Here is a 21405-nt window from a genome sequence, read left to right as displayed (position 1 = left end):
ATGGCAGTACTTGGTCTAAACAAAGCTTCTTCAGAGAAAGGTTGCCTTCTGTCCTTTGTAAACTGATACAGTAGCAAGCCTTCTGGTGGTACAGAGCATGAACAATAGCTCCAACAGCAGTTTGTTGACCAGCATTTATGTTTGAGTGTACTAAATCTGATCTAGTTTCATTAGAACATGATTCTGGATGTGATTTTTTTTTAATGACATTACAATATAAGATTATCTAGCCAAAGCTCCGGGTGTGATGAGTAATATAAAAGAACATTAACAAGTGAATCAATTATTCTAAATCCAGTTAAAATCCTCATTGAAAAAAAATGAATCAGTCTCCTCACACAGGTTTCACTCAGGTACCACAGTGTGAGTAGTCAATTATCATCACCTCCTCAAATAAGAAAAAGGTGCCCTTGCAGAATGTTAATATTTAACCTACCATAATCTAAAAATGAAGAGGAAAAAAAAGCAAACAAATCCATGGAAAAAAGATCCCTGGACATTATTATTCCTTTATTTTTGTCTTTCCACAGATTTATTCTTTGCAAGAATAAACTATCTCCTCATAATTCTTTTCCTAGCCAGATATTTTCAGAAAAGGCGTGTTCTCCCATTGAAAAATTCTGGCATTTAGTGTTTACTGTAGAAATAGAGCTATCAATATTGAATAGACTCTTCAACTTCACTTTTTTTTTTTTTAATAGCTCAGAACGCCAACATGTCTAGGGAAAAAAGCACAAGATGCTTCAGCAATGCAGATAATTTTTCAGAAAGTTCCTGAAACATGGTCTTCAGACAAAGGGACAAGTGAAAGCTGAGAAAATATAATCGCAAGACTTCAGTTGTGACTTTTATTCAGATTCTGGTTAAAGACTTGTACACTCCTGCTAAATACTTTAATAAAGCAACAATCATTGCATTTGTATGTCATATTGAGGCACAAACATTCAGTTCTCATATTCACAAAAATAAAAAGGATCAGCCTAACAGCATGCTAACTAGTACATACAAAAAGCTGCTAAGAGGCAACAGAAGGAATGGGCAAGTATCAGTTTTAGAAAACTGACCAGAAGAGACCACTTGCTCTAACTCATTAACAAATGTGTGTGTGTATACACTTTGTGTACGGCTCTGTACACATACGCACGTGAAACTGAAAGGATGCTGGTCAAGCAAAATAAGCTAATCTTCAGTAACAGAAATGAAAAACCATAATTTCATTGAGAACCACATGAATAGAAAATGAGAAATACTATAGACAGGCCGATCTCCCTTGACATTGCTTTGAAATTTCATTTGCGTCTCTGATATTGACATCTGAGAGATCTGGCTTGCAGTCTCTGTTTTATGTGATCTGGGGAACCTGGATGAATGGGGAGCTACACCCCAGAGTTTCTAAAGAGAAATACCACCACCACCTGTTTTTTTTGGGGGGTGGGGGTTGGTTTTGGTGGGGGTTTTTTGTTTGGTTTTGGTTTTTTGGTTGTGGGTTTTTTTTTGGGGGGGGGGGGGAGGGGGGTTGAACGTCCTACAGTCCATAGGATAGATGTTGTTTGGCATCTCTTAAGTATTCTTAAAGGCCACTAGTGAAATTCTGACTGATTCTCTTCTGCTCCCCAAATAGTTTTGATTCCTTAGCACTACAGCAACATGTGTAGCAGTGAAAGCATAAAGACGCTTACAAAATTAAAGCAGGTTCAGAGCCCAGGCTGCAATTCCACCAGATACTATCTTGTAACACCAGTTTTCACTAGCTGATGCTTTAAGAGGGGCAGGGAGAGAAGGTATGCACCACTACGATGAATTTTTCACACAAACAGTCACAGGAAATTTGATCCTGTAGAAGCATCAGCTACTCAGCTTTAGTCTGCAGATGGCATTGCCTGCAACATATTTCTGTGCATAAACATGGCATTACTCCATCTCTGTTGGAAATGTTAATTGATTTCAAGAAGATAGCTTGCCTCCTGGTCAAAATGTATACTGTCAAAAGAAGAGGTAGGTGCAACCAGCCAACCAAGGGGTTTTTTGGTCCTATAGAACTGCATCTTTCCACACCTCAGTGCGTGATTACACTCACAAATGTCAACTACCTCTGCTATACCTGCAAACCTCACAACTTAGAAAAAGTCTCTCTCTACAGCCAGAAGGAAAATTGATAATGATGGTAACCTTGTTCAGCCAACGTTAAGTCTAAGAAAAATGCTTTGCAATTAATTTTCAGCACACTGGAATCTGCAGTAATCTTTTGTTATTAGAACAGTATGTAAAAATACGCTTCATAACACATTTGGGAAGGAATTCTTCTAAATATTATAAAGGCCATTTGCCATTACAAGACTGAAAAGTCAGGATATAGCATCACCCAAACTAAGCTTTCTCTCTCAAAGCATTTTATGGTCAACTGATACTTAGTTTAATAAAGCAGCACAATTCTACAGCAAGAACAGAATAACAGACCTCTCGGAGGGCATATGCACTTCTGCACCTTGTTTCTGCTGCAGAAGTATGTAACAGAGCAGGGTAAGTATGGGTAGGATATTGGGGGAGGCACTGAGAGAGTATGCAGACAAGCATGCACAAGCACGAGGAGAAACTGCACAAGTTTTCAAGAACAATTTTTATTGGTAACAAGAAATAACTGTTCCTCGGATAGCGTTCCCAATAGGAAAACTGCGTGAAATATTATGCCAAGCCAAGAAGGTTGCAGCACAGCTGGCTCATAAGCAGACCTTGCATCCTAACTACTGGAGAACAGCAACAAGGTTGCAGCTTAGAACACATGCAAGCCTTTCTCCTGCTAGCCCATCAGGGAAACCAATTACAGACACACATTTCAAACAAATTCCAAACGAGAAAACACGTAAGAGGCTCATGGAAGTTGAAGTAAGCACGATGAGGCTAAGGACCATTCCATAACAACGGACAGCTTCTAAACATTGAATATATACAAAAAGATCTAAGAACTCGTTTGCCATCACCACCAAGAGGAACTCCAGAGATGTAGCGGGGACTTGACAGCTACGTACCCTTGTCCTCCATCCTGCATGTTAGAGAGACTGCTGAAATCAGATACCGCCCACACAGCCACACTCATGCCTTAATACTTTTAGGAGTGTGGGTATGAGGGTACAAGTGAATGAAATCATGAAAAAATGGGCGTCTGAGTACAATTGTTCCACTTCAAGATCCTGCAAATATTCATCTTCCCCCTCCATAAGATTTACACTGAATTTTGTTACACTAATCATTCTGTGCTGCAGTACTCTACAGAAATTACTCACATGGATATACTGGAATACAGAAGTATTCACATGGAATAAGAAATAGAAGATGCTTTCTCAAAGTTTTTAAGGCACAAGCAACTATAAACCAGAGAGAGGTATCCACTTCAAACAAAAGTTACCTGTGCTGTTCAGATACAAACCCACACTTTGGTACACATCTGGAAAAATAAAAATAGAATTCCAAAAAGTGGGTGATTTTTCATAATGGGCAAAGTCAAGTCATTATGTTGTAAGGTGTTAGGATTTAAAAGGGACTTGCATGAAGACTGGTCTAATTTAGCAGTCTAAGCTAACATAATTTAGGGATAATATAATAAAAATGCAAATACTTCATAAATCCAGAGGGTGTTCTGGTTTTCCTTTTAAACTTGAAGAAGCTTAAATAAATTCCCTTTAGAACAGGAGAAGATAGCATGCAATTGGACTATTTATCACAAGCAAGCAGCAGACTCATTGAACTTTGTGGTCCAGGTACCATATCATACCAGCTAAATACAGCAAAACAGCAGTATGTATTCTGGAGAGTTTCAGAATCGTAATATACGTAAGAAGGGACATACAGTGTAAAGGATGCTTCTAGTTCTGTGCAAACCTGTAACAATTGCTATCAGTTGAAGAAAGACTGAGCACTATGCAGTCTTAAAAAAATACAGCCTCTACTCCAGAGCCCAATCTGGCCTCCCACTGTATCCAATGTACTCTTGATGCCAGGCTTGTCCAGTCCCTTAGGCTTTTAGCTGAGATCAAACACCACACACTGTTAAGTGAAATTATTAAGTTCTTTACATGAAACTTCACACATTTGTACACATTTTAAACAGCTGTAATGTTATAAATGGAAAGTGTTTTCCTTCCCCCCTCCCCCATTTATTGTTATCCAGCTTTGAATGAGAAGTAAATACTCACTTGAGAAGAAGTTATATATTGCAGGAATTTTTATTCAAGGACAATAGAAAGTTTTCAATATTTTTAGGAGGGTATTCCACCAATTAGGAGTTACATAGAACTGAGTAATCACGGAAAATTAAATTACTTTAACCAAGACATTCTGAAGGACAACTCAGTATTTAAAAAACACACTGTAATCCTTAAGGATGAAAAGATAACGTGTCAAGAAGAGCTATAGCTTTCAGATAAAGTGAAATGCTGGGAAAGTTTTCATTATTATTGTCTGTATTTTACCTACACTGTCAAGTGTTCCTTTTCCAGGACTCCTGGCTTAAAAAAAAAACTGTTTTAAATTCACAAAAACAATTAAGAAAAGTTAATGTAATGGTATATTCAAGAGACTTTAGTGTAGTAACATTTTCTATCAACTTGGCTTCTACAAAAAATTCTGAAAGCAGCTAGATGATCCCGATCCATTTTTACCATGGTACATTTAGTAATCTACATTAACAATCTTCTCAAACACTGAACTGTGCTCTGTTTTACTGGCCTTCATTTAAATACACGGAGTGTCCAGAGATCAGCAATTAAACTAATGCTCTTAGAGCTGCTCACATGTCCTACAAAAGTTTAAAGTCCACAAGAATCCCTCACAGGAAAACAATTAGCCTAAAAATTCAGAAACACAATTTTCTTTGCATCAGTTACGCTATGCAGTAATTTGCAGTTTGATGACAAGACTAGACTGTAATCCAATATTCAAGCAATTTCATACTACTACAGATGTAGTCCTATAATTAGCCATATGTTGTTTCTTCTCCCATATATTAATTTGCATTAACTATAAATTCCCTAGCCTGCACCACTACTTTCCTAATGATCCAAGACCGTACATCAGGTCTCAAATCCTCATTTATTTCAATTTATTGTGCTGCTGCTTCTACAAAATACTGTAGTCATACCCTTAAACTTTAATTTTCAGCATAAAATTTTCAACTTTTTGCAAGAAGGAACAATTTGTATGAGTAGTCTTGCTTTGTGTGCTCATTGCGTCTACACTTAAAAATAAGATTTCATGTACAAGTGCATTAGCATGAGATCTAGCACTACAAGCTGTTTGAAATTAAGAGCCATTAGGGGCAGCCACAGAACACACTGCTGCAGGTCTGCATATGATTCCTCTATTATTACAAGTGTAATGATACATAAACCCTTTGCAGATGGGAGTGTGCAGCAACTACTAAGGAGCATGTTTATTTATTGGCATTTGTTTGTGGCATAAGCAGTAACCTTTCACTTAGTCAAACCAGTACCCACAGCAGGAATTCATGCAATATATTATGTAAAAGACTATGAAAAAGAAGTTTCTTTAAGAAACAAAAGAAAAAGTGTAACAGATGTCTGGTTAATCTAGAGCCATCAGTGTGACAAACTGGAAGAAACTGTGTGACCAAAAGAAATACTGATCTGAGATACTGTGACTGTAACAAGTTACTTACCTTTGACTTAATGTACATGGAAGACCATCAGTGATATGTTTCACATATCCTTCCCAAGATATGATGAACCACTCCTGCTATTTTTAACTCAGGCTTCTATGCCTCCTTCAGTTACCTGCATTACTGAAGTATAAAGGTGATCACCTGTTTCTCTCCCCCTTCTTTTGAAGATGTTCTGCAGCATCAGGTCTCTCTGCAGCCCAGTTTTGTGCTCCATGAAATTGTTACCCAATGTTATAATGGCCAAACTAAAGCCATCCTAATTTGTGGCACTGAAAGTAATACCTTCACATTGCACTGCTTTAAACTGAAAAAAAATAATATATAATCTTAATATTCCCTTCCACAGCAAGTTAGTTTCTTCCCTCTGAAAGCACACTCTCATCTTTCCCCTGCAACTTCCATTTCTAAATTAACCTTTGGGGAGAAAGGAGAGAGGGAATGACTTTTGAATACTGAATATCACCCACATCTGAGCAGGGTTCGTGACATGACAAGTACAAAAAAAGGAGGTAAGGGAATGGAGTATCCTACAAGGGACCTTTCATACAGCAGTCTGGATTGTCATAAATGACTCAAAGGGAAACACCACAACTGCAAACATCAAAGCAGCACTGTTCCACCGATACAGCTATAGACAGACTGACCAACAAAAACTATTATATTTAATGCATTTATTTCATGCCCGTTTCATGCAGCCTGGCCAGGTCCTCAAAGAAAACATCGTATGTGACTGGAAAAGATAACAAGGATTCATATGAAAAAAAAAATTAAAATCCTTAAATATGAAAAATTTAAATCCTTAATATAGCAATCTGTAGCAGAAGTAACAGCCACAAAAGACAGCAAATGCAACAAAAGTAATCAAAGGACACCTGGGACTATCTTACTTTATCCTCTCAACCTATGTAGCCTTAAAGTGTGAAAAGCAAATGTTTAGTTTTGTTGTCCTAGGACTCAGACATGTAGGAAACTGGGACAACACCAAACAGATCTAATTTTATTAGTTTGTTTTTTTTTTCCACTGGAGTGGGTAAGTCATTGTAGAGTTGGATAGCTTCCTCAAAATTAGTGCTTTAATGGTTTTTATTAAGAGATACCTTATCAAAAAAGGCTTTTAAAAAACTGCAGAGACAGACTTGAGAATTAGACTTTGAGGGGAAAAAAGTCAGCAGTCTTGTGATATTATTATATAATTATACATTATAGCCCACCTTGAGGGCGGGAGAGGAAGAGAGACTGGTCAGCTGTCTTCTCAACCTGTGGGATCTCAGCAACTCAAGTTTCTACCCTCCATTCTGCTGCACAACTACCTGAACTTTGAAGCAGAAACAGTACACATATGAATCTTCCACTTAATCAGGACTTCAGTGACATCAATGACATCCAAAACATATTACTTTAATGCTAATATGATTGCCTGTTTCCCCCACCACAGGAAACAGAGAGGACTATGGAAGAGGCTCAGGTTCAGGTATAGACAAGAAAAATGAAAGGTTTAGAAACTTTCAATACCACATTAGCATCTACCCTGCATAGCAAGTAGTTACAGATGTTTATTGCATGTAATTTATTTATACATATAGGAAAGTGCTAACTGAAGTGAATTAGCACTAATCGAGCTTGCCTCTCATGGGAATGCCATGGAGCAGAATATGGAAGCCCAGGAAAGAAATACTATATACCTAATATTTCAAACCAGAATTCTGTAAGGAATTCAAAAATGTTATACATGGCCTAATGATGAAGTTGAAGAAAATGGCTATTAAAGAGTTAATACAATTTTCAGCACTACATCTTGCCTAATAGCTCTATTTCCCCTCACACAATACTCAAAGACAGATCTCAGCACTGACTACTGTAAACATTTTCTACTGGCACACTATTTACTTCAGAAATCCAATACAGGTCTTATGTTTACTGTATGTATTTCAAAAAGTTCTGGCACAAATACACATTAGTGAGTTGGTACTTTAGCCTGAGGAACAACAGCATTAAGTGTAATAATCCTCCATAGGTAAGCTGCCATTACTGAAAGAAAATGGTATTCTGCACAGGGATTTGCCCTTGGCCATGACTAAACCCAAAAATCTTGCCAGAGAGCAAAAACATACTTCATTAGAAGAGAAAATTAACAATGCTGCTTTAAATTACATTAAAAAAATACCAATGAAAAAGATTGGCAAAAAAATGTGAAGATGTAACCAAATAGAGAAAGCAACAAGATAGCAATAGTAGCAATGAGAGAATGTGTGACATCTCAAACACAGATCAATAGGATTTGGCACTGTATTTTTTACCTCGTTTTAGGTAAAGGATAGTTATACGTAAATTGATGGTATATATAAAAACGCATAAGCACAGAACACTTTACACAGTGTACCAAAAAAAATTGGTGAATACTTCAAACAGTATGTGCAGGCAAGTAGAAGACTGAAAGGAAGATGGCTTTAGCTACAGGATGTGGTTAAAAACAAAATACTGGCATAGTACGTGCTAGAATATTTGGTGATAATGACCTTCCAGTAGCACTGTACAATTAGAAACTGTGAATACTGTGAGGAGTATAACGACATGCCTGCCCTGTTCTTAACCCATTGTTTACCTCTAACAAAGTCACTTTTAAGATCCTGAGCTAGCTGAACTCATCTGACTCAAAAGGACCATCCTTGTGTATATCAGGGTATTAGATTGGAAGAAGGCTATGCATTACTCAGCTTTCCACTTCACTCCAAAACGAAAAAACTGAGTGCTCAAAATACTTTAACATAATTCAAGTTTTGCTGGAAGGTTCTAATTTTGAAAGTCAATAGTATATGAAGATAAATATTTAAAATATCCTTTGCCTGAATTTAATCACTTGTCATGTAACGCTAAATGCTCTGCATTATCTTCTATTACTTACCACTGCAGTCTGTTTCCGTAACTTAACAGCAATACTTTCATATTTACTTTCAGATCAGTCATTAAAATGTTGAATAGCAATATTCTACCTAGTATCTCTGTCAAAAGCAAGTCTCCTTGACTCACCGTATTAGAAAAAGTTTAGTGAAATACAAACATCAAAACCTAGAAACTACTAAACACACACAGCTAGTGTTCTATGGTTCAAATACCAGACAGTGCTAGCTTAATCGCTAGCTGAGTAGTCAAAATCTGAAATAAGCTCATACTACCTCTACTATACAAAAAAAATATTGAGGGGGGAAAATGCAGACAGCAACTGGTGCTTGTTTTGGGAACTCAGATTTTTCATTTACTCATCATTCCGTTTCTCAGTCATCCAAACAAGAATGACTGTCAAATCCAAAGTCAAAAAAAAAAAAAAAAAAAAAGTTGTATCCCTTTCAGTACAGAAGCTAATACCCCAAAAAAGCCGCAGATAAATTGCAATTAAGACTGTATTCTTCAGTCCAAGCACTTGGCTTAAAACATGCTGGAGAGCTAAGGAAACTTGAAAGCCAGATCTAAAGCAAGAATGTCAGAAAAACGCAACACTGAAGATAAATGCAACTTTTACAAACAAGTACACTTACCTTATAATTTTGACACTAAAAAGAAACTCATCAACATAAAAAGAAGGATTAGCAGATTTCCAGTGAGACAAGTAAGACAATAGTATCAGCAGATATACAAGTTAGAGAAGGGATTGTAACTTCTACCAGGCAAATTCAGAGTTTTGTTTTTATAACATCAGAGATGCCCCAAATTTTCTGAGTATGAAGCTCTCATTCCCTCTGTGAAAGCAACATGACCAGGTCCCAAGTGCCTGTACACAAAATGCAGGTGTCACAGGAAATAAACAGGAAGAACTAAGCGTCCATGCACAGCTAATAGTAATATGTGCTATCTGAACTACCCGTCATCCCAGGTGATGAAATCACTCATTAGGATTACAGAAAGTGTGGTAATATAGCTTGCATGACCAGAGCACTTCCAAAACCAGATTCAGGATATTTTGAGGAAGCCTAGCTAAGATCTTAGGCAAGGAGTTTCTTGCAAAGGAAAGGGAGGCTTGAATGCACGGACATTTGTTTTGCAGTACGTGTATGAGGGTTAGAAGACAGAACAACACAGGTGACATTAGGGTGGATGTCTGCTTCAAAGCACCTGATCAGGAGAGTGAAATAGATAAAGCCGCCTTAAGGGAAGCCTCACCATAAAGTCCAGTTTTCACATAGGACTTGGAGCACTCCAGCATCTGCTGCATGGTTAATACAGCATGATGGAGACAATCAGGAGATTTTTGGAAGACTGAGAAGGCAATTTCCTGACACAACTGACCATTGAACCAACAGGAATGTGAAGGCTGATAGTAACCTCAGAGGCAGTGACAATGTGTAGTCACCCTGACTAGAAGACCATTGCACATTGAAGAGGTGGTGATCCACATCAGAGTTCACCTGAGGAGGCCCAGGACTGTGCGGCACAACTCCCTTGGCCACAGGACAAGCTTGGCCAGCTGAGGCTGTAGCAGAGGTGCTCCCACCCAGCACCCCCAGTCACATCACCTGCCTGGCCTTGCCTAATCTAAAAGCGCATCAAGACGTTTGCATATGAAGATCCATTTTGTTTGACAGCAGAAATGATTAATAGTTTCCTTGTAGAAAAACCTGTAATTGCTTGAATAATGAAAATGGAGTAACCCCTTCTTACAGACACTGTCTGCACAGCAGGCTGCACCCTGATGAGAGGCCCATTTGATGCTGCACAACTCAAGGTTCCCAGCGTCTAAAGGGATGTAAGATTACCTGTACTGTTTTTACTTTACTGAAGCTAGTACTACAAGGAAATAGCACTTTAAAACAACATTTTACGGAGTCTGAATGTCTTTCTTACTGGGATTACAACAGACCAGCATCTCCTGATGCAAAACACCATGATACAGTGGAATTTAGGATCCTGAAAGAATTAAGGAAGAAGGACAGTAGAATTACAATCCTGGCCCTTCAACAGAACAGGTTTCATCTTGTTCAAGGATCTGCTTAGAGACAGCTTTAAAGGGTAAAGGGATCTAGGAGGGCTGGTCTACACAGATGACTTCCCCAAAGCACCAGAATGGCCTGCTCCCACACACAGAAAGCTGGGACAAGTTTCTTGAGTTAGCCAGCATTGCTAAACAGGGGATTCCTGACTGAGCTCAAACACAAACAGAGTGCAAAGAGAGCAGAAGTGAGCTGCCTGGAAGAACAGAAAAACATTGGTTTCAAAGGGAAAACTAAGGAAACTGTGACCCTGCTGATCAGTAAGGGATCTAGGGATAAAAGACATGGAAAAGACTGAAATACTCAAATGAAATTAATTATTCTGTTACATATGCATATCCATTATATTTTCTAATGAGTAAACTATTCCTTTCTTTTAAGAGGTCAGTAAATGTTTCCTTCAGATACTTTGAGACACACACAAAACTCACCAGGAGACAATGCAAGAGTATTACTTGGCTCAAACAAGACAAAATTAAATACTAGGCAAAGAGGAAATTGCTTGGAAGTATTAAACCTCTTAGAAAGGTTATTTTCCATTATTCTTCAGTGCACTGAAGTGGCCAAATAATTCTGTAAACTAACATTTCTTCTTCTTTGTTTTTAATAAGGGAATTCAGTGGTGTTTATCTTAAACAAAAAGGTCTAAAGATATCTCGTACCATAAAGAACAACCAAAACCAGACACACATGTAAAACAGAAAACCAGAAAAAAACATCTTATTAGGCAGGAGATGATGTACACATAAGAACAACTGGCATTAAATTTCTAAATCATTAAAATGTATCCCCTCAGGCTCAAGGACTCTGCTAACACACAGCACAGAGCAAGAGAAAGGATAACTCTAGGAGAATTCATAAATTTCTACTGTGCTTTTAGAGAACTTGCATCACCACACATCTTCCTGCACACCTAGCTGACCTAAAACAAAACTCAAATTTATACATACAGATACACATATATAGTCATCTTCCCTTCTGCGTTTTTTTCCTGCAAGTTTCTGCCAACTCCCCCCATCGACAAGTCTAAAAGCAGAAAACCATCAGCTACCATGCTTTATTATTTATATAACAATCAGCTTTAGGTGTCTAGGTGTTTCACGCTCATTTCTTAAGATGCAGTCTATTCCTTATTTACCAAATAATAATGAAATTCTGCTCTGAAAAAAAAAAAAGACCTTATTTTTTACAGACTTGCATCTGTGTCCTTCTCAAACATTTAACTGAACATTGATAAAACCCTGGTTAGATAAAGCAAACCACTATGCACGCTCTGTGGATGGGAACTAAAGCAGAAGTTAGAAACACTGCTTTCAAAGCATCGGTAGAACAGCTATGGTTTGACTGCCTGCTAGTACGAATCCTGCTGCCTCTCTAGCCTGGCTTGGTGGTGAGCTCTGCCTCATTCTAATGAATGACCCCCTGTTCCAGTGTCATCGTCTTGTCTACTTAGAGTTTTCACTTATCTCAGTCATGCAAGGATGTATTCACCCGATTTCCAAAAACTCCTCCTACTTGCAGCTACAATTTTCAATGTTTCCTCTATATACAGTTTATTACCCTACAGTATATGAATACATTCCCTTTTCACACTGACTTTTGGCTTAATTTTTTCCTCTAGGCTTCCTTCTTCAGTGTGCCTGTCTCTGGACACCTATGGCTTTCCCACAGCACCTTCCTATCATTTTATTGATTTTAAGTCACAATATTGTCCTATTAATTTTGTATCTAATGTCAGAGTCCTCTTAACATTTGTGCATTAAGTCTCTATTAGCAAAGGATAACTTCACATGAAGCTCAAATACACGTTGCAAAGTAAAGGGGGTAGTGGTTTTATTGAAAGGGCAAATATCTGACAAGTCTTGAACATAAGCAAAGATTCTTTCCCTCAGCCATGATCTCTGACACTGCTGAACTGCTCAAGTGTTTTTCTTTTAAGAAAACATACTTTTAGAGTTTGTGAATATAAAATACCTTTCAAATATTTTCAGACACAATGTACTCCATTATATTTCCTTATGAAAAGTCCTCTCATCAAAAGAAAAAAAGAAGGAAAAAGCCTTGCAAAACATCAGATATGCTTTATCTGAACATTATTTGTATTAGCTTAACATCAGGAAAAAAAAAAAACACAAAACAAAACCAACACAGATAAACAAGTAATCTTTATGCACAATCCACAATTAGCCATAAAGGATTTGTGATAAAAACTCGCTGTATAATAACACACACATTCTAGAGAAGCTACTTTAGCTTTTCTGATAATGTTTCCTTAGCAAAGAAAAAACACATATAATAATGGCAAGGTATTTGTTCCTTATGCCATTCCCTCTAATTTAAATCCATACACAGATGCCAACAAAATGCACTGGGGCAAAAAGCTACATATTTATTGAAGCACTAGTGGATTATATGTTGGAAAATTGTTGCAATTAGGGGTCAGTTCTTCACACAAAATTTACCTTCTCACCAATACAATCCATTGTATTTACCCTCTCACCACCAATACACTGACTTACAATACCTGATAATTTGTTCCCTAGCATGTTACCACTATTCTAAAGATGAATATAAATACTTCTACATTCAAATCTTATACATAATTGCTAACTTTGCACAAAAAGAAAAGCAGTACATGCTGAGAGTACATGACCAAGGATGGCTTGTTATATACCACACATACATCAAAAATACTGCAACATTCTCTATGTTTTCATTTTGTTTCTGGACTTCTTATGTGGTGCTGAATAGACTTACTATGTAATGCACTCAAAGTTCAGCTGTGCTACCTGCAGTCAGATATGTAGAAGAACTTAACTCTTCGTCTATACTAAAATATGCATGCCCATCAGCAGCCAAAAAAAAAAAAAAAAAACCCCAACACATATCCTTGCATTTGCATTTCCAGATAATTCTGTGTGGACTTCATCCCCATTTTTAGCTAATTAGTGACTGGTTTTAGGCTTCACCTAAAACCCACCCTTTTAGTTTATAACATCTTTGATGTCACAAGAATTAGAATCTTCTCCCCTTTTCTTCCTCCCCTTGCCTTCTTATTAGAAGGGTGTTTCTTACAACTACAATTCTATCATGTACACTCTAGTCAATGATTAACATCAGAGCCTTACAATTTCTGTCTATAATTTGAAACTTTTCTGTCTTAAGGGAAATGAAAATCTGGAGCAAACAGGCAGCATTTTTTCACTTTACTTAAAGCTCCAACTCATACTGTCCCTCCAACTCTCTTCCTTCATAGCCACTTCACCTCCATATTTAAAAGGAATGAACCAAATAAAAAAATAAATCAATTAAAAATGTAGAAACTAATAAATAATTCTACTTATTATGATGCTTACAATTGAACACTAACAAAACTCTTGCAGCAATTATCAAATGTTTTCTTAACGAACCTTGTCTATCTAGGCAACAAGCGGGACATGTCTGCTGAATCTGTGCAGTACCTTGCAAAAGAGCTGCGGACAGGTGTTTCTCAGCATATTTTACCAAGGCATAAAAGGAAAAAGTTAAGATGACATACAGCCAGGGGAAGGATGAGAAAAAAGATGCATGTCAAAGTTTAACTTTTAGATAGTTATTCTTTTTAATAAAACAGGCAGCCCCTAAAGTCATCTGCTCTTAGAGGGTGGGTGCAGCTTGTTTTAAGTAAGCGAAAATCATAAATCAGTAAGTCTAAAATTGCAACATACCTTGCCTTTTCTTCATATCTCCAAATACTGGAAACCCTAGGTCTTAGCGAACTCACTTTCTAGAAGCTTTAATAAATACCACTTTGTTTTAGAAGTTCAATACAGTTGTTTCAATTAAGCTTGAAGCTGCAGAAAAAAATGATGCAACTACCTAAAAATTTAGAGCTTCACAAGCAGTTTAGCATCATCACACAGGCTGTAGGAAGAAGCACCTCCCTCTGCTAAAGGAAAGCCTTTCCTTTCTAGTCATCTGGTATATTATAAAGTATTCTTATAGGAACTCAGACAACAGATTACCCTGCCATTATACTATATTCTTAGAGTACCAACCTCTTTAGAACGACGACATGACTGAAGACAGGCAGAGCTTAAATTTCACTCAGCAATGCAGGAAATCCTAGAAACTTCTTGATACTGGTGAGGTTACCTTCCATAAAGAGAGCTGCCCAGTATAAACTGTATTGTCCTCAAACTATTCACCCTGAATTATTATTCTGTAACTATCCAAAAAATATCCAATTTACCAAAGCCATTCTATTGAGCATAACAGTCTCCCCGAAGCCTGACACTGCTTCAGCTTCAGATAGGATCTTTCCAAGTTCTAATTTTCTTTTTTCGTTTTTTAACTTTAAGTCAGTACAATAGCGCAAGTCACTCAAAATATAACTATGTCCTGGGCAAAAGTCCTTCTGTGTACATGCTATAAAAGCCACCACAGGAACACAGGCCCTCTGCATAGTGTTAACTTTTTCTAGAAAGAGGTATGAACTACATAGAAAAACTTTCCTTTGTTGCTGGGTCACTACAAATGAATAATTCCATGATTCGGAAGCGTTTTGCCTCAGAGAAGTAGAAGTTATTTTGTTATATGACTACACTGCAGCTCCAACAACAGCAAAGTAGTTCATGCCAGTTCCCTGTTGATGACCAGTAAGTTCAGATACACCTAACTTACACAGTAGTTAAAATAGTGTAGACAGGCTGCCAGACTTCATTTTAATCTGAAACAGGGTTTTTCCTTTCCTTTTTTGCTTCTTCCTCTTCCAAATTAAAAATAAATAAGCATAAAAGTCAGTGCTTTCTTTCTACAGTTTGACTGTCCAACAGTTGTAGAAATTCCACAGAGATCTCACTCCTTCCTCCCACCAAGACAGGTAAGTGCTTATACAGCAGTATTTGGCAATTAATTTGACATTCTAATTGAGACTGCTTGAGTGTAAAGTGCCTTCCAAAGCAACTTTTTTTCCCCCTTTTTTTAAAACATCTTAGTTGTGATTAATTTCAGACTAATATTAAACACCAAAAAATGGAGGTTTGGTACTAGACGTAGCCATTTCCTTCGACAGTACTGCAATTAGGAAAACTGAGTAACTGACAGCAGGGAAAAGCCCACCCCAGCTGCCACAGCTCATAATTAGTAACATTTCAGCTCTCATCAAAAGTTGTTTCAAACAAATACTAATATTAATCTCTGACTTAAAGCAATTTACTTACCTTGTGTCTGCATTTAAGTACAACGCCATAGGCTCCTGAAACAAAGAAGAAAGGAGATAAACCATCTCAAAGCAGAAGTAAAAAGCAAAAAGACAAAGCAGTCTTCAGTCACCTTCTGGCTATAGAAATATTATAGTTCCAAGTATTATTATTCAGAACTTGCACATATAGGAACTTGGACTAAATTTCTGTGCACTGAAATAATTTTATAAAAATTGCTTGAATAATGCTGAAATTATTTTAAGTATACTTGCAGAGAATTTTGTTAAGTTGCATCTCTCTAGTATCACTACAGAGAAATGCAATACATTAAACAAAAACCCAATCAAACAAAAAATCAAAACCCCCCCAAACCATCTCATTTCTATTCCCTTTATCTTCCAAACTTCTCCTTCCACCTGAGAATGGAATTAGAAGGTGCTGCAGATAATAAACTGATGTTTCTTAAGATCTGCATACAAGCAGTATTTTGCAAATCAAAACTTAGTACCATTAAGAGGACTAAGTCAAATCTACATAAAATTCTAATTTATTTTTTATTAAAGATACTACTTACCTTCACCTACAACCCCAAGGATCTCAAATTTATTCATCACATTACCAATGTTAGGAATCTTCATCAAGACAAATTCCTCTTACGGTGAGAGCCACAAAACATGGCACAATAGGGAGCGTCCAAAGATTTTGCAAAAGGCAATTGTGAAAAGGCTCTTGGAAAACAAGACTACACCTTGGTCAACCAGACTTGTCACGCCCTTTTTCAATTTCTAGGCAGTCAGTAGCTTCCTGGGGAAAAAAAAAAAGAGAAAAATAAAGTAATTAGTACTTTGTTTTATTTCGGTAAGAGAGCAGTGGTACATATACATCACACATATACTGTCCAACAATTGTAACAGACTACTAACTTCCACGTTTTAAGGTCAAGAGAGCTTAGCAGCGTGTATAATGGACAGAACCTATTGAGAACATATCTGACAGAACAGCTGGCCTTGTAATCCCATACGTAGGATAACTATGTAAATAAGTTATTACTGTAACAGACATTTTCTACAGGACAGAAGCAAACAAAAATGTCCATAGGAACTACCACAGTGAGCAAAAAAACACCTATAACTCCTTGTGTTCTCAGTTTGGTAAATGCTGACAGCTAGGTATAAAAAACAAATTGTGTTTAATCAATTTATTATTTGTCCACCGTAATGAGACAAAAAGGGTAAGGCAGAAACAACACTAAACAATAGAAAATACTCTTCTACTATTATTTTCTGTGCCTGTATAAAGAAAATAAAGGAAATTACTAGCTAGACTGACTAGCAATCAGATTTAGAAAATTATTTCTATCATCAACTTATTTAATGTAAATGTAATAAACAGAAAGAAAATGTTTTTGCAGGATTTTTTTTCATGTTTCCCAAACACTGAAGTAATTTGTCAAATCAAGCAACTATACACAGGCAGAAGAACAAATTTTTTTGTGCCTGTTTTACGCTCAACACATTTCTCCTATAATCTTAGAACTCTGCAAACTAAACACATCAAAGTTCAGTTTTGCTAATTCATGCTAATTTTCATTCCCCCCCCCTAATATTAAAGGCATACAACCCACATTCCAAAATAGGCGAAAACCTAAAGCAGCTTCACCACAAACTGGAAATATGTCATTTCCACAGTTCGGTGCTCCAAGAACGGGACTGCTCACGAGAAATGAGATGGCAGGGTAGAACTGAATTCATTTCACTAACTTATGTGTAATGGGCAAGTGTGACTTAACAATACTGAGTTCAGCTTACACAGATGGGATTTCACTATAAACTAGGGGTGATGGCCAAAAGACCTGTGTTGACCAAGTCACACATAACAAAAAGGATGACTCAAGGGTGGAAGGAAACAGCACTAGCCTCCAGCAAGACACAGGGAGACAATTTTTTGAGGAGAGACTTATTTTAGAAGCAACTTCAGAGTTAATCAACCACAGTACTTTGGAAACAAACTTTGAAAATAGATCAGTGACTTCTGAATTAAACGAAGAGTTAGGAGTTACCAGTTACCCACTCCTTAATGGATTATTTCAGTGGTTTAATTTACTGTTTTAATTAATAATTTTTTCTTCTCTTGTGTATTTTATAAAATACTCTTTCCTTTCCCTTCCATATAATCTTCTCCTATCTCACTCGGCATCTCCTTCTCACAAAAGCCTTTGTGTTATTTGTCCAGGCTTTCTAGAAAAACAGGAGCATCTGTTCAGTCGCACCCATCAACATGAGAACAGAGCCCACACTGAGCTGCTCTGGCTTTCTACCGAAACCGGCTGGTACCAGGCACGCGGGCACAGCTGGCTGTCCCTACGCTGCAGCCGAGTGACAGAGCTACTGCTGCAGAGACCTTTAAGGAACCATTAATGCCATAACATAAGCAAGACACAAAAAAACACCTCAGTCACATTGAAAGCAGCGAAAATACTTGCCAGGAAGAAAGGAACGGTCAGGAAACATACATTCTGTTTTCTATTAGCAGCATTCAATAACATCAACGAATTTGCTACTTCAGTTCCCAACATTATTCGCTGACACGTCTTTCTTAAAAGCAGTTTGTGATAACATTTGTTACTTAATCTGCTAATGTTATTACCATACATTGTCTTTCTACCTTACTATGTATGCAAAACTGTTTGGATCTATGACAAAAGTGAAGAAGCTTATGAGATAACATACTAAAAACCAAACAAGAAATTTAGATGCAGTTTCCTGTCCCTCATTCATAATTTCTAAATTTCTCACAAACTACTTAAAGCTATACACGCCAACAGCTTGTGATCCGTTATTTTTATTTTTCTATTTTTAAAGAGTCTGTAAGTGTATTCAGTACATACGCTACTTTTTAACTGGGAATAAAGGTTAGATTTGCAAGCAGCTAACCCACCTCTCTGAAATTCGGTACTACACATCTTCTCCCCACCAACAATACAGTTTTCCCTTTTCACTCCATAAAAATTAAGAGCCACAGAAAGCTGACCCACTTGTTACAGTGGTGCTCCTTGGACATGTGGCATCTGGAGCAGCATTCATATGTAACTCCCAAACACACACAAACCAGCTTCTTGAATTCTCTCCAAAATGCATCATGACTGACAGCAAAGGTAATATGGATACAGGGGGACTCCCAAAAGAAAACTACACTTGAGTGACCCACCTCTTCTATGCTCACTCCAGAGTTCCTGCACAACTCCTCTGCAGAGAGCATTTTATGAGAACCTAATCTTGACCTAGGGAAAGCTAATGAAAAGATGACAAGTGACATGCAGCAATAGCATGGATTCATACCCAAACTCCTTTTGCCACATCTCCTCAAGCAAGGCAATAATTCAAACTAGTTCTCTCCTGCAACATTAGTGAACCCAGACTAGCTAGACCCACCTAATCCCTAGACAAGAAGTATACACTTATTTGAGATCTTTGCTTTCAAAAGCTCCTGAAAGATTGAAGTTAAACTGCTGAAAATACTTGCTGAGTGGCAGCATCCCCTGAACTTTTAGGGATTTTTCTGCTTTTTGAATGGCACTGGCCTTGTTCAGACTATTTTTGAAATCACTGACTCTTGTAGGAAATCTGGTAACGTGAAATCAAACTCCATAAACAACACAGTCTTGCAAACAGCAGAGTAACAACAATAAAAAAAGAAAAAAATCTAGAAGTTTAAACGAAAAAAAGTTATTTCAAGGAACTGATCCATAGCAAGAATAACATTATTCCATAACTTAGTGAAGACAGCTTGGGTTCTTTCAAGCTGAATACTGGAAATAGCAAGGAAAATCATATTAATGGCAACCACAATTTTGTTCTTTGCACGGAGTACCATATAGGTCTGTTTTAATAAGTTGCCTGCTGGCTAGAATGATAACACTTGCAGAAGAGGAAATAAGGCCATTCTTTACCGCTCAGAGGTTCTCAGTAGGGAAATAGCACTCGTTCTCCTAACAGCCCTTTTTGTGAATCTGGCTGCCTCAATACATCAACAACTTATGAATTAAACCAACAGATCTCTGAAATGGTCTCAATGTTACCGTAGCATTCTACAAAATGCAGAGCCAATTCAGCAAAATGAAACATCAGGAAATGAACAAGAACAAGTTAGTTTTACTTAATGTAGAACTACAATAACGTGAGATTTTAATACAAATGTAGTTGTTTTGCAATAGCATGTAAGGCTTATCTGTGCAAAGCAAAAACTGTATAAACATTCTAGGAATGAACATACAAACTAATACAACATTATGGTATATGATCATTTCATTTAAAATAAAACAATGGGGAAAACTCCAGCTGTTCCCCACTTCCTTTTTCCTTCATGACCATTAGGAATCCTAAAGCATCACCCAAAAGGATCCCACTTAAGCACTCACTCCAAGGTCGCAATCCTAAATAAAAATGCTCGTCATTGTTTTATAATCATCGATAGCTGGAGGGATGAAGCACCTTTTACATAGTTAGATTTTAAGACATCGAGTGAGAATTATAAAAAATTTGACACAGACATTTGTCTTCACAAAATTTGGAGAAATAAAGCTGTTCCATAAATATACAGTTATATTTGTGTATCAGTATAATGTATATCAAGCATACAGTTCAATTCATATGTCAAGACAGAATGCAATTTGCACCCTGAAGTTAGTTACAAACTTCTAATTGACTTCAAAGTCATCCATTAGCTTTCAAACAAGCTTCTTGCTAGGAGTTAATACACTCACCCCCTATTGCTCTCCTAACACAAGTAGTAAATTCAGTCTTTTTATCTATTATTTTTTACTTACTGAGAAGATACAACTAAGGATTTCTAGGGGCTGGGTACATTTTCATCCATTCACTAACAAAACAGTGGGTTAGTAAACAGATGTAAAGAACTTATACCATGTAAGTATCTATCTTTGATGTTTACACATTAATGCAAACCCTGGCACATCATCTATCGTACAAGCTGCACACGTGAAAGGATGCTTAGCTACCTCTATCAGTCATGATTTACTACTACTACAGTATCTTTCTTTCTCCCCTTTGTATGTGTAAGTCTATTTCTTGAGATTTTCCAGAAAACTTCAGTTAGAGTTATAAGCACCTGATCCAGTGTTATACCAGAATATACAAATGACAGAGTTAAGAAAATAGTTGGAGAAAATTTTCTGGATTTACTGATATAGAAGAATGTGCCAGGAGTATTATGAGGGATTACAGATTAGAAAGAACAAATTCAGTATCTAAACAGCTGTAAGGAAGCTAGTAGTAATATTCTAACTTTAAGAATGAAGAGGGGAAAAAAATGTAATTAAATTGCTAGTGAAGTTTTGCCAGTCTTGCTCTTGCATATGGAAAAAAGCTACCATTTGTTGTTTTTCCATTTTGTAGAGGGACAGTAGACCTTCTAATGGGACACAGTTCTGCAGGAAGAGCCATCAAGATTTCATAATATGAAGAAACCCACAAAGTGGAAGTTGAAAAAAGAAAAGTTTGAAAAAGAGATAAAAACAACAAGAACTTGCAATTAAGCAAGTCATTTT

The 21405-nt window shown here is 37.1% G+C and overlaps 1 protein-coding gene across 5 annotated transcripts in view; it reads right to left on the bottom strand.

Moving 5' to 3' along the window:
* CDKL5 (cyclin dependent kinase like 5) overlaps nucleotides 1–21405 on the bottom strand; it is a 140631-nt gene that overhangs the window by 73295 nt on the left and 45931 nt on the right. For all 5 annotated transcript variants that reach the window (XR_008746839.1, XM_027778961.2, XM_055801953.1 and 2 more), the window contains exons 2-3: nucleotides 16414–16643; nucleotides 15858–15892 (exon numbers count right to left, since the gene is read on the bottom strand). Coding sequence is in view for 4 of the 5 variants with exons in the window: in XM_027778961.2 (XP_027634762.1) it covers nucleotides 15858–15892; nucleotides 16414–16477 (99 nt within the window). In the remaining variant the exon portion in view is untranslated. The remainder of the gene's footprint in view (nucleotides 1–15857; nucleotides 15893–16413; nucleotides 16644–21405) is intronic.

The sequence above is a fragment of the Falco peregrinus genome, chromosome 4 (assembly GCF_023634155.1).
Source record: "Falco peregrinus isolate bFalPer1 chromosome 4, bFalPer1.pri, whole genome shotgun sequence".
Lineage (NCBI taxonomy): Eukaryota > Metazoa > Chordata > Aves > Falconiformes > Falconidae > Falco > Falco peregrinus.
Note: the sequence above shows the minus strand (reverse complement) of the source record. Positions and strands in the feature narration are given on the sequence as shown.